Source organism: Nannospalax galili, unplaced genomic scaffold (assembly GCF_000622305.1).
Source record: "Nannospalax galili isolate Female #2095 unplaced genomic scaffold, S.galili_v1.0 scaffold3005, whole genome shotgun sequence".
In the NCBI taxonomy this organism is placed as follows: domain Eukaryota; kingdom Metazoa; phylum Chordata; class Mammalia; order Rodentia; family Spalacidae; genus Nannospalax; species Nannospalax galili.
In genome coordinates, this window is record NW_008352538.1 from 43,684 (window position 1) to 56,976 (window position 13,293).

Below are 13,293 nucleotides of genomic sequence, written 5' to 3' on the forward strand. Positions count from 1 at the left end.
TTGATGATACATAGAAAGATAGATAAATCATAGATAGATATAGATGATAGATAGATGATAGATGATAGAGATGATAGATGATGATAGATCATAGATAGATCATAGATAGATACATAGATAGATGATAGATAGATGATAGATAGATAGATGATAGATAATACATAGATAGATAATAGATAGATGATAGATATATAGATGATAGATAATAGATAGATGATAGATAGATGATAGATATAGATAGATAGATGATAGAAAGATGATAGATGATAGATAGATACATAGATAGATGATAGATAGATAGAGGAGAGATAGATAGACAAATAGATAGATAGATGATAGATAGATAATAGATAGATGATAGATAGATGAGAGATAGATGAGAGATAGGTAATAGATTATAGGCAGATAAATAAATGATAGATGACAAATAGATAGATAAAAAGATGATAGATATTATAGATAGATAGATAAGATAGATGGTACATAGATGATAGATAGATGATAGACAGACAGATAGATGATAGGTAGGTAGCTAGATAGATAATATGTAGATAATAGATAGATAGATAGATAGATAGATGACAGACAGATTGATTGACTGATAGATGGATACATTGATTGACTGATAGATGGATAGATCGATTGATAGATAGCCAGATACATGCATTCATGGGTAGATAGATGGATGGATGGATAGATGATTGATTGGGAGATAGATACATAGATAGATAGGTAGATACATACATAGCCAGATGCATGCATCCATGCATGGATGGATAGATGATTGTGATTGATACATAAATGACAGATAGCCAGATGCATCCATGGATGTGTGGAACGCATAGATGATCAATTGATACGTACATAGATGCATGGTTGATAGACACACGCATCCATCGTTAATAGATAGATGATGAAAGAATAATCAATGATAGATGATTAGTATATACGTGATAGACAGATGATAGATTGATGACAGACGGATGGAATCCAGGATGGCAGAATAAATATGCTGATGATTGATGTCGATATCAACGTTAGAATATTTGTATATTACTTCCAAATGTTCATGCGGTATGTAGAGTATCCGCGTATACGAAATTAAAAGTCCAAGAGCTATAAGGGAACCCAGAGCAGCAGGGACAGCGTTTCAGCACGTCAACGGTGCAAAGGTGCCCGTGAAAAACCCCGATCAAGGCTCCCACGTCAACCCCTAACATGTGTAAAGTTAAGACCCCGGCTCTGCTGTGTCCTTTAAGGCTGACGTTCCGGGACCGTGTTTCCTAGCAGGGAAGGAGCACGGTTTTCCCAGCGTCCTGCTTCGGAGCAGAGATGGGTCTAGCCTGGGATTTCTGGCATGATTCTCCCTCTCTTCCTGGTCCTGGAGCCTGCTGTGTGTGATTGTCTGTCCAGCTACATGAAGGATGCATGAGAAAATTTACGCGTGTGCGGGTGTGTGCATGTATGTTCATGCGTGTGTGTGTGTGTGTGTGTTCCCAGCTCTGGGATTCCAACACAGGGCACTCTGAGATGTGGGGAGATGACCCCTCCCTGATCCCTCCTCGAAAGCTCAGAGCATCAGCATTTACTGACAGCTGCTCCACTGGGCTGAAAGCATTCTAGTCACTAAAGACCCAGCTGAAACTTAAATAATAATAAAAAAATAATAATAAAATAAAATGATAAAAACTAAAATAATAAATAAAATAAAACACAATAAAACATAAAGTCATAAAATAATAAAAGAAAATGTAAAATATTAAAATAATAAAATAAAATGTAAAATAATAAAAGAAAATAAAAGAAAAAATATGAAGTGATAAAATAAAATATAAAATAATAAAATAGTAAAAGAAAATGTAAACTAAAATAATAAAATACAATCAAGCAGCCAGCGTTAGAGAACTGTTCACTGCAGTGAGATGGATTTCCCAGACATTAAAAGTCGCCAGTGGATTGACCCACGAGGTCCCAGCGGGGAGGGGGCTGTGGAGGCCTCAGCCGACCCATCCCTTTAACCCCGAGCTGTTTGTCTTTCTGCCCCTGCCTGACCGGTGGACAGTTTTTGCAATCCTGCAGGAAGTGCCTGCTGGCTTCGCGGGAACCTGCCGGAACCGGTTCACACCGGGTGTATGCGGCGGCTTCTGGCCTGGTTTTCAACCACCCACAGAGCAGGCAGGTCCCACAGAAGGCAGAACAGGCCTCTGCGCGTCCACAAAACATAGAAAAGCTGTTTACAGGACGGGGAGCCGGCTCAGCAGGAACTTCACAGCACAGGACCCGGGTTCGAGTCCCGGCACCCAGCCGGCCGCTAACAACCGTCCTTAACTCCCCTTCCAGGGGCTCCGACGCCCTCTTCTGACCTCCGCGGGCATCGCGTGACACAGGAACATTGACACATGTGTGGGCCATACACGCGTACACATAAAATAACATAAAAATAAAATGTTCATACATTAAATATTGGCATGTGGAACAGGAAGCTGATTGGCCACTTTCCCTTCCTTCTCAGAAAGCAGAGAGGAAACAGGAAGCAGGTGGGGCTAGAAAGCCTCAAGCCCCTCCCACACTGCCCCACTTACTACAGCAAGGCCACGCCTCCCAAAGGCCCCGCCCCCCAAAGGCCGCACCTCCCAAAGGCCCCGCCTCCGAAGGCCCCGCCTCCCAAAGGCCGCACCTCCCAAACGCCCCGCCTCCCAAAGGCCCCGCCTCCCAAAGGCCCCGCCTCCTAAATGTTCCACACTCGTCCCCGCAGCATCCTTAGCCGAAGGCCGAGGGTTCCAACACAAGCCTGTGGGGCACGCGTGTGCTTCAACCACAACCATCCTTAAAGGCGACTTCCGCTGGTAGAAATACTACACTCTTGGCTTCCAGGAGAAATGGTCACGGCTGCACCCGACGTTGAAAAGTGTCTCCAGCTCGCGGCCTCCCAACCCAACTGCACCTTCAGGTCAGCCTGAGATATGAGCAGAAGCCTTCAAATTCGACTCCATGTGCGCGCATGTGTGTGCGTGAGTGTGTGTGTGTGTGCGTGTGTGCAACGAGATTGATTTCTAACATCACACCTGGATAACGACGTGAAAAAAGTTTGAGAACCACCCTTCCGTTCATGTGTTTCATCCCGCCTTCCGTACATACATCCATCAGCCCATTCATCCCCCATCCATCTTTGCAAGCATCCATTGATCAATCCATTCACCCGTCCACCCATCCGTCATCACCAACACCATCATCATCATGAACTTCCATCATCCACCATCACCACCACCACCACCACATCATCATCCATCATTATAATCCTCCTCCTCTTCCTCCGTCGTCGTCATCATAATCATCTATCACTATCCATAACCACCATCTATCCTCACAATCACCCATCATCACCATAATCATCCACCACCGTCTCCATCATGGTTATCAGCCCTCATCATCCTCTATCATCACCATCATCATCCATCTCTCTACCCACGCACCCAAGCACAGCCTTTCGATCTGTCCACGTCTCCGTTCACTGGAAGATCCAGCCGGGTGTGATGCGCACACTTTAATCCCAGCCCTCGCAGATCGCTGTGCTATTGGGGCCAGCCTGGTCTACCCGGTCCACAGAGCTCCCCAAACCAGGGATTTTCAAAGACAGTTTGAGACAAACACGCTTGGGTCTAAAATCAGGGGGTGGCACCTCCCCTTCCAGAGCACTCAAATACCATGGACACTCAGTAGGACCGCAGGAGCGCTTATGGCCGTGATGAACCGCAGAGAGCGCGAGGAGGTGGAGCGGCCGAGTGGCTCCCCAAGGTCGGCTGCGGGGCGTAGCAGGGCTGTGGGTGGGTCCCCGGGTCCCAAATATTGATGCGCTTCGAACCTCTGTGAAGCAAAGTCTCCTCCAGCCCTCGAAACACACTTCCAGAAACACGGATGTTATTGCCCCCGCGTTTCCTGTTTTATTTCCCTCCGGGGAACAACGTATGTGAAGATGTGCAATATGATGACACGGCCCTGAGTTTTTTCGAAAATACGATTTTATTGTCAAATATACAGAATATTGACCTGTCGGCTGCGGGGCGTAGCAGGGCTGTGGGTGGGTCCCCGGGTCCCAAATATTGATGCGCTTCGAACCTCTGTGAAGCAAAGTCTCCTCCAGCCCTTGAAACGCACTTCCAGAAACACGGATGTTATTGCCCCCACGTTTCCTGTTTTATTTCCCTCCGGGGAACAACGTATGTGAAGATGTGCAATATGATGACACGGCCCTGAGTTTTTTCGAAAATACGATTTTATTGTCAAATATACAGAATATTGACCTTTAGAAAAAATACAATGACGCGGCCACGGACACAGCAGCTGTTCTTCTGTCCAAAAAATACCCAACCGTCACCACAGCGGAAGGGGGACACAAAGTTTGGACCTGGAAACAAGTTAACGGAAGATGGTGGGATGAGTTCCTAGGAAATTTTAGGAGTTGTTGGAACATTCTAGAAAATTGTAGAAGATTTCGGGCAGATTCTAGAAGATTCCCACAACATGCTAGATGATTCCAGAAAATGGTAGGTTCCAGAAGATTCTGGAAAATTGTAGACAATTCCAGAAGATTCTGAAATACCGTAGAAAATGATAGGAGATTCCAAAGATTCCAGAAAACGGAAGATTCTAGAAGATTCTGGAAGATTCTCAAAAGTTGTACAAGTTTCTGGAAGATTATTTTAAAAAACTGTAGCTGGTTCCAGAAGATGCTGGAAGATTCTAGGAAATTGTAAAATGATTTTGGGAGATTCTAAAACAATTGTAGGAGGTCACAGAATACTCGGGGAGATTCTAAACAGCAGAAAAAATAGATTCTAGAAGATTCTACAAAACTTAAACTTTCTGGAAGATTCTAGAAAATTATATGATTCTCAGGGAATTCTAGAACATCCACAAAGTTTCTGGAAGGTTATAAAAAAATTTGAAGAAGATTCCAGAACATTCTGGATGATTCTATAAAATTGTAGAAAATTCTGGAAGATTCCAGAAAATGATAAAATGCTTTTGAGAGATTCTAAAATAATTGTAGGAGGTTCCAGAATATTCAGGGAGATTCTAAAAACCAAAAAAACTAGATTCCAGAAGATTCTGGAAGATTCTACAAAACCCTAAAAACTTCCTGGAAGATTCTAGAAAACGGTAGAAGAGTCTAGAAAACTGTAAACATTTCTAGAACATTCCAGAAAACTGTAGGTTCCAGAACTTTCTGGAGGATTCTAGAAAATGGTAGACGATTCCAGAAAACTGCAACCATTTCTAGAAAATTCCAGAAAATTGTAGATTCCAGAATCTTCTGGAAGATTCTAGAAAATTCTAAGAGCTTCTGGGTGTAGTCTAAAAAGTTGTAGAAGTTTCTAGAAGATTCTACAAAACTGGAGAGTGCAGAAGATTCTGGAAGGTTCCAGAACTTTCTGGAAGAGTCCAGATTTAGCTTTGTGGACAGCCCTGACTCCTTTTTCGCCCCTTCCCTTTCTAACCTCTTCAGAAATCCCAATTTTCGGGAAATGCGACCCCCGAGTGTCTCCCTCCCGCTCCTTGTGAGGTCCACGGGAAAATGACACAGAAAGGGGTGATGGGAATTGGCAACATACTCTGCCCTGAACCGCGTCACCGTATCCACTGTCACGGACCCAAGTCTTGTAAAGACCAATAATTTACGACTTTTCATCAGGCTGAAAGAATTGCTGTCTCTGGACCCCGTGTCGGCTTCCAAACAAACACGCAGACATTTACAAATCGGGACCTGGAAAGCACGTGTAAGGCTAACGTTGCATTATGGGAAAAGTGAAGCTGATTACCGGCAGTGCTGTGTGCAACCTAAGGCTTATTTCAGGAGGACATTCCCCTCAAGTAAAATAACTATTTTTTATTTTTTTGCACCGAGCTCCAAAAGTGCTGGGAATTCGAAAGACCCAAATTCTTCGTGAATCCTGGGAGATTCCCACAAGCGCTCTGAAAACGTCGTCCCCGTGTCAGTACACATGTATGTAACTCGTTTTCACATCCACACCTAGTATGTTCTTGGCGGTACACCTGTACAAACCAGCATCCCCGTGTGAGGCGTGCTGGATGCTCAAGGACCCCTGCGGATGCAGGTACCGGTTTCCGTGGAGCCGAGCCTGGGCCCCCGCCGTCAGGCGAGACTTGTCCGGAAGTTCCCAGCTGATTTCCGGTTTGGGAATCCCCATGGCGAGGCAATTCAGCTTCACGGTGTTTCCGGGCCGGATGTAGATGACGGGCGTGGCCTCGCTGGTGATGCGTGGAGGGTAGGCAATCACGATGACGGGGACGCTCGTCACGACCGGATCGGACCGGCTGTCCGCCTTGCACACGTATGTGCCCCGGTCAAACACGGAAACCCGCTGGACGGTGAGCGTGCCGTCGTCTGAGATGGAAACCCGGCCCCGGCTTTGGGAAGCTTCTAGGATCATCCCGTTGGGCAGAGTCCAGGAAACATGGCTGTGGGGACCCTTGGAGCCCGGGCAGGGCAGGAGCAGAGTCTCCCCATGGACGACGCTCAGCACGTTCGGGTGATGCTTGCTGACATCTGGTGCGATCACTTCCGGTTTCCTGACTTCCGGTTTGACCACTCCCAGTGTTCTGACTTCCGGCGTGAGCCCCACTTTGAGGATCACGAGCCTCTCGCTGTGACCAGCCGTATTTCCGGCCACGCAGCGGTACGTCCCGGCGTCCGCGGCTGCCAGCCGGCTGATGTGCAGCATCCCATCGCGCTTGTGGAAGAAGCGATGTAGGTGCTGTCCGCCGTGCAACTCGGTACCGTTGGGGAGCACCCAGGAGAGGGTGGGTGGCGGACTTCCAGAGGCTGAGCAGTTGAGGCTGATGGTGTGGCCGGGCGAGGCGGTGATCGGCTCGTGGATCAGCTGATGGAAGACGGGCTTGATGACTGAGTCCAGCACCCTGAGGCGCACGGTCATCCGGGCCTCCCCACCTTCATTGCGTGCGATGCACTGCAGCTCCATGGAGTCACTCTTCCTCACGCTCCGGAAATCCAGGGTGCCGTTGCCGTGCACCACAACGCGGTTGCCATGGTAAGGTGCCGGGAGGATGACGCCTCCTGGAAACGCCCACAAGACGGTGGGCATTGGGATCCCTTCCGCTCGGCAATTGATTAGTTTCCTGGTTCCCTCAGCCGCCGTCTCATGCACGATGCTGCTGACGTCACTCTGCCTGGTGCTGATGTCACTCCTCCCGCTGCTGACGTCACTCTGCCTGGTGCTGACGTCACTCCTCCCGCTGCTGACGTCACTCCTCCCACTGCTGACGTCACTCCTCCCGCTGCTGACGTCACTCCTCCCGCTGACGTCACTCCTCCCGCCGCTGACGTCACTTGGTCTCCGGATGCTGGGTGGGCGGACCTGGACCTGGATCCACACGGTCTTCCGGTCCTCCCCTGCGCTGCTGCGTGTGGAGCACGTGTAGTTCCCGCTGTCCGAACGCTGAGCCTTGTGGATGAGCAGCGTGCCGTGTGCATCCACCTGGTGTTTGTCGGAGGACACGGGGATCTGCCTGTTCGTGGGCGACCACCACGTCACCTTGGCGCCCGGGTGTCCAAGGGGTCGGCAGGGCACGGTGACCTTGTCCCCGTAGCGCACCTGCAGCACCGAGTAGGTGTTCTGGGTCACGGAGGGCTCGGCCACCACCTGGACGTTCTGGATAAACGGGGTCTTTGCCAGGATCTGTGAGTTCCTCATAACCGGGGTGCCGGCTGTCACCTCTGTGTCCTGGATAACCGGAGCCCCGGCCACCACCTTCCTGTTCTGGAAAACTGGGGTCTCAGCCACAACCTTTGGGTTCTGGATAAGCAGAGTGTTGGCCGTGACCTCCGAGTTCCGGCTACCCGGGGACTCGGCCATCACCTTCCCGTTTCGGATAACTGGAGGCTGGGTCGTGACCTCTGGGTTCCGGATAAATGGGAGTCGGGCGATGACCTCCTCCTTCTGGGCGACCGGGGGCTCCGCCACGGCCCCCGGGTTCTGGACAACGGGGGACCCCGCTGTCATCTTCCCCTCCCGGGTAATCGGGGGCTCAGCCATGACCTTGACCCGCACCCGCATCTGGTCTTTGCCCATCCGGTTCTCGGCGAAGCACGTGTAGTCGCCCTCCTCCCCGGCCCCCACCTCGTTGAAGTACAGAGTCCCGTTGTTGAACACCACGTAGCGCTTGCTGCGTCCCCAGCCGACGTCGCCCTGCAGCACTGGGTGCAGCACCCGGCCATCCGGCAGGCCCCAGGAGATGTCGGGGTCCGGCAGCCCCGTGGCCACGCAGTCCACCTGCAGGGTACCGCCCTGCAGGACCCGGTGGTCGTTGCTCTCCTTGCGCTCGATCTTGGCGGCCTTCGTGACCACGTTGACCTTCAGGACGGCGTAGTCGTCCCCGGCCTTGTCCCTGGCCACGCACAGGTAGTCGCCCGCATCCTGCTCGGTGACCGACTGGATGACCAGGGTCCCGTTGCTGAACACCTGGACCCGGCTGTCGAAGCTGCCGGAAGAAAAAGGGTTCGATAAACACTCTGGGTCCTTGGGCTCAGGCTGGACACGTGGGGTGCTTGTAGCTTAGTGGGTAGAATACTTATAGTTCAGGGGCTACAGTGCTTGCCGCTCAGTGGGTAGAGTGCTTGTAGCTCAGTGGTTAGAGTACTTGTAGCTCAGGACATAGAGTGCTTGTGACTAAGTGACTACACTGCTTGTAGCTCAGTGGGCAGAGTACTCGTAGCTGAACGTATAGAATTTGTAGCTCAATAGGTAGAGTGCTTGTAGCTTACTGAGAGCAGTGCTCGCATCTTAGTGGGTAGAGTATTTGTAGGTTAGTGGGCAGAGTGCTTGTGCTTCGGTGGGTAGAGTGCTTTGTAGCTCCTGCCTACAGGGATTGTGGGTCAGTGGTAGACTGCTTCTTTTTCAGTGGAGTGCTTGTAGCTCAGTGGGTGAAGTGCTTAAACTCAGTGAGTAGAGCGTTTGTAGCTCTCTGGATAGAGGCCTTATAGATCAGTGGGAAGAGTGCTTGTAGCTAAGTGGGCACAGTGCTTCTAGTTCAGTGGATAGAGTGCTTGTAGCTCAGTGGGTAGAGTGCTTGCTGCTCAGTGTGTAGAGTGATTGTAGCCCACAGGGTAGAATATTTCTACTTCACTGAGTTGAGTGCCTATTACTCAGTGGGCAGACAACTTGTGGTTCGATAGGCAGAGTGCTTGTGCCCAGTTGGCATAGTACTTGTACGTCAGCTGGCAGAGTGATTGTGACTCAGTGGATAGAGGGCTTGTAGGGCAATAGGTAAGACTGCCTGTGGCTCAGTAGGTAGAGTGCTTCTAACTGAGTCAAATGCCAGTAGCTTAGTGACTAGTGGGTTTGTTGGGGCTCAATAGATACAGTACTTGCAGGAAAGCGGAGACAGTGCTTATTGCTCAGTAGGTAGAGTGCTTGTAGCTCAATTGTCAGAGTGTTAGTCTCACGTGCACAAAGCCCTGGGTGCCCGCACAGCACTGCACTAACGTCTGGTACTGGTGAGGCCAGGCTAGGTACTGCACTTGGTCACTCTGGCCCTAGGGGGGTGGAGGCTGACATCCTTGGTCGCCCCAGTCCATCTTGACCGTGGGGCTAGCCTGGGCTACCTGAGAACCCATCTCTGTGGAAAAGTAATTCCAAGTCGTCTGGGGTGTGAGGACCCAGTTCCCTTCCCCTCCCTCCTCCCTTGCATCCAAGATGGCCGACTTCCGGTTCTTGACCCCTGTAGCCAAGATGGCCGGCCTCTGGCCCTCCCAGGGCAGATGGCCGACTTCCGGTTCCGGTGCAAAGGTGCCATTTTGGCGGGAATTTCAAATTTCCTGCATTTGCTCGACCCAGTCAGCTTCCTGCCATCACAGGAGGGAAGCATGAGCTTCCCGTTTCCCACCTGGACGAGTTCAGGGCGGAAACCGGAATCCTGACAAACCCCACCTGAGTCTCCAGGGGGATGGGGCGGATTCCAGCTCCGGCCCGTCCCCCTGCAGGGCGTCTTTGCACCCCGCCCCTGCGCCTGCATCTCCTCACACACCTGTTTTGGAAGTTGCATCTCCGCATGCGCATGCACCTGAAACCGCATGCCCGGCTCCCCTAGTGCACGCACCTGAGGCGAGGGTCCAACAGGCGCTTGGACGGCAGCCTCCAGAGGACGCGGGGCCCAGGATGTCCACTGGCCCCGCAGTGCAGGTGCAGCCGGGCTCCGTAGGGCACATCGGTGCTGCGCCGAGTCTCCCCGGTGCTGTGCACGGTGGTGCGGGTGGTGTGCAGAGTTGTGCTGGTGCCGTGCAGGGTCCCTGGGGTGGTGGCCAGGGTGCTGTGTGGAGTCTCACGGGTGCCGTGCACGGTGCTCTCCGCGCTCTGCACACGGAGCCGGACGGTCCTGCGGGCCCAGCCCAGGGCGTTGGCGGCCTCGCAGTCGTAGCGCCCGGTGTCTTGGGGCCCCAGGTCCCGGATGTAGAGAGTTCCGTTGGGGAAGAGGAAGAGCTTCCGGCCCAGCACCTGCGATGGCCGTATGTGCACTCGGCCCGGAAGCACCCAGCGCAGCGAGGCCGGGGGAGCGGCTCGCACAGAGCAGTGCAGCAGCGCGTCCCTTCCGGCCTCGAGCTCCAGCATCTCCGCGCGCGCCTGGAGCATGACGGGAGGCAGCGCGGCCACGTGCACGCGCAGGGACGTGCGGTCCGTGCCCGCTGCGCTGCTGGCCACGCACTGGTACACGCCACGGTCCGCCGACGTCACCCCGCGGAGGCTCAGGGTGCTCTCGGCTGATGTCATAACGTGGCGATTCTGCATGCTGTGGGGTGACGTCATGGCGCGGAGGCTCAACGTGTCATCAGGCAGCGTCGCGTCTCCAACGACTGGTGTGCTGGCCGGTGACGTCACAGCTCGAAGATTCGGTGGCCTGTCGGCTGGTGGCACGTCGAGGCGGCTCAGAGTCCTCTGTGATGATGTGACGTCACGGCGGCTCATCCTCCTGTTGGCTGACGTCAAGTCACGAAGCCGCAGCCTCCTGTCACCTGACCTCACGTCGGGGAGGCGCAGCGTGCTGTCGGATGAGCTCATGTCACGCACATGCAGCGTGCTGCTGTCGGATGATGTCATGGTGAGGAGGCTCAGCTTGTCATTTGATGTCACATCTCGGATGCCCAGCGTGCCGTTCCCGTCCCCGGGGGTCGCAGAGCTCTGCACCGACCCGTCCGGCAGGATCCAGGCGAGGTGGGGTACTGGGTTCCCCTGCGCCAAGCACCGCAGGGACAGCGAGTCCCCCAGGTAGACTGTGACGTCGTGTGCAGCCCAGGGCAGGATGCGCGGCGGCTGCGCGGACACGGTGAGGAGGACGAGTGTGGATGCCAGGCCGTGCAGGTTGCGCGCCGAGCACTCGAACTGGCCGTGGTCCTGCGGCTGCACCCGGCGGATCACCAAGGACCCATTCCGCAGCACCTCGAAGCGCTGCAGCCGCGTGTGGGGAGTCAGTAGCGCCCCTGGAGGGGGGGAGACATAGACACGGAGGAAGTCAGACGAGCCAGACACCACCGACTCACCAAAACCAGCACCCGTGGGGCAGACGGCACCAGGCTAGCCCTCCTCACCCCGAGGCTACCCTCCTTGTCCCATCTACGCCACGAGCCACATAAGGAAAGAGCACAGGACGCAAACAGCACGGTGGGTTGTGGGATTTGCAAGTTTGAGACCCGGTTGGCCCAGGATAACCTGGAAGGCACAGGGTGAAGGGAGCTCTCTCCCGCCGCCCCCAGCTATAAGGACTGGGATGGGGTTCAGCACTGAGTATGGCGATTGGGGTAGAAGACAGGACTGTGCAGTGAGGAAAGCACTCTATCCACTGGTCTACAAGCACTGCGTCCACCGAGATACAAGCACTCTGCCTACTGAGCTACAAGCGCTCTACCCACTAAGCTACAAGCACTCTACCCACTGGGCTACAAGCACTGTGTCAACTGACATGCAAAAACCCTACCCACTGGGCAACAAGCACTCTACACACTGGAATAGAAGCACTGTATCCACTGACCAGCAAGCACTGTATCCACTGGACTGCAAGCACTCTCCCCACTGAGCTACGAGCACTGTATCCCCTGGGCTACAAGCACTGTGTCCACTTAGATACAAGCACTCTGCCCACTGAGCAACAAGCACTCTACCTGGTGACAGACATACTCCATAAATATTTAGAAATACACACATATAGAAATATAATCATAGGGATGCATATATTATGTAACATGTACCATTTGTACATGTACAAATATAGGGTACATGGATTTACATGTGATAAATAGTATTTATTACATATTTAAATATCATATAGAGAAATATGCGGAAAATGTCCATTATTTACTTATATACAGGAATCAGTACGCTAAGTCTAGATACTGGATATATCGATGTAGATATTTGATATGTTAAGATATTTATATAGACATTCTATAAATGCATAGCTGTGTGAAATATCTAAATATATTCAGAAACATACATGTACAGATATGTAATGCAGAGAGACACATAATAGAGCTGTATGTAACATGCATTTAGAGGCATGTAATATATATTATATGATATAATATGTATATAGGATTTATTTATATACCATGTAATTATACTATTTAACGTACATCTGTGTACTACACACAAATACGTAGATATCAGCCGGGTCCGTGGTGGTGCACGCCTTTGATCCCAGCACTCGGGAGGCAGAGGCAGGCGGATCTGTGTGAGTCCGAGGCCAGCCTGGTCTACGTGGCGAGTTCTGACTTCTAGGCCAGCTGGGGCTACAGGGACACCCTGCTTCAAAATGACAAAAATAACAAGAACAACCCCCCCCCACAGAAATACATAGATACTATATAGATATGCGATGTACATAGATATCAGATATATAGTAGCCAATATTAAATAGAAATGTTTAGAAAATATATATTGTATGTCTCTATTTTATAGATATGTGCAGATGTATCCTATATATACAGATTTATTGTACATCTAGATCTGTGTATATAATGTACAGAAATATATGATACACAGATGGATACGTACATAGATGTACAATATATATTCTAGGGCTAGTTATAGATATACTTATAAATTATATATAATTATGCTACTTCATGTGTCTAACTATATACAGAGAAATACATAGATATGTATTACATGCAGCAGATGTAGATATATAACTTATGTTCATAGACAACATATAAGTAACCTATATTATATATGGATACAGTATATGTAAATATAGAAAATGTAT

At 50.9% G+C, this 13,293-nt stretch overlaps 1 protein-coding gene across 1 annotated transcript in view; it reads right to left on the reverse strand.

The window, feature by feature from the left end:
- Window positions 1-4,255: 4,255 nt before the first annotated feature.
- The window catches only part of Mxra5 (matrix remodeling associated 5), a 22,412-nt gene continuing 13,374 nt past the window's right edge, over window positions 4,256-13,293 (reverse strand). Inside the window, exons 7-9 of the mRNA XM_029554318.1 lie at window positions 10,138-11,512; window positions 7,351-8,520; window positions 4,256-7,269 (exon numbers count right to left, since the gene is read on the reverse strand). Coding sequence (XP_029410178.1) covers window positions 5,994-7,269; window positions 7,351-8,520; window positions 10,138-11,512 — 3,821 coding nt within the window. The 3' untranslated portion in view covers window positions 4,256-5,993. The remainder of the gene's footprint in view (window positions 7,270-7,350; window positions 8,521-10,137; window positions 11,513-13,293) is intronic.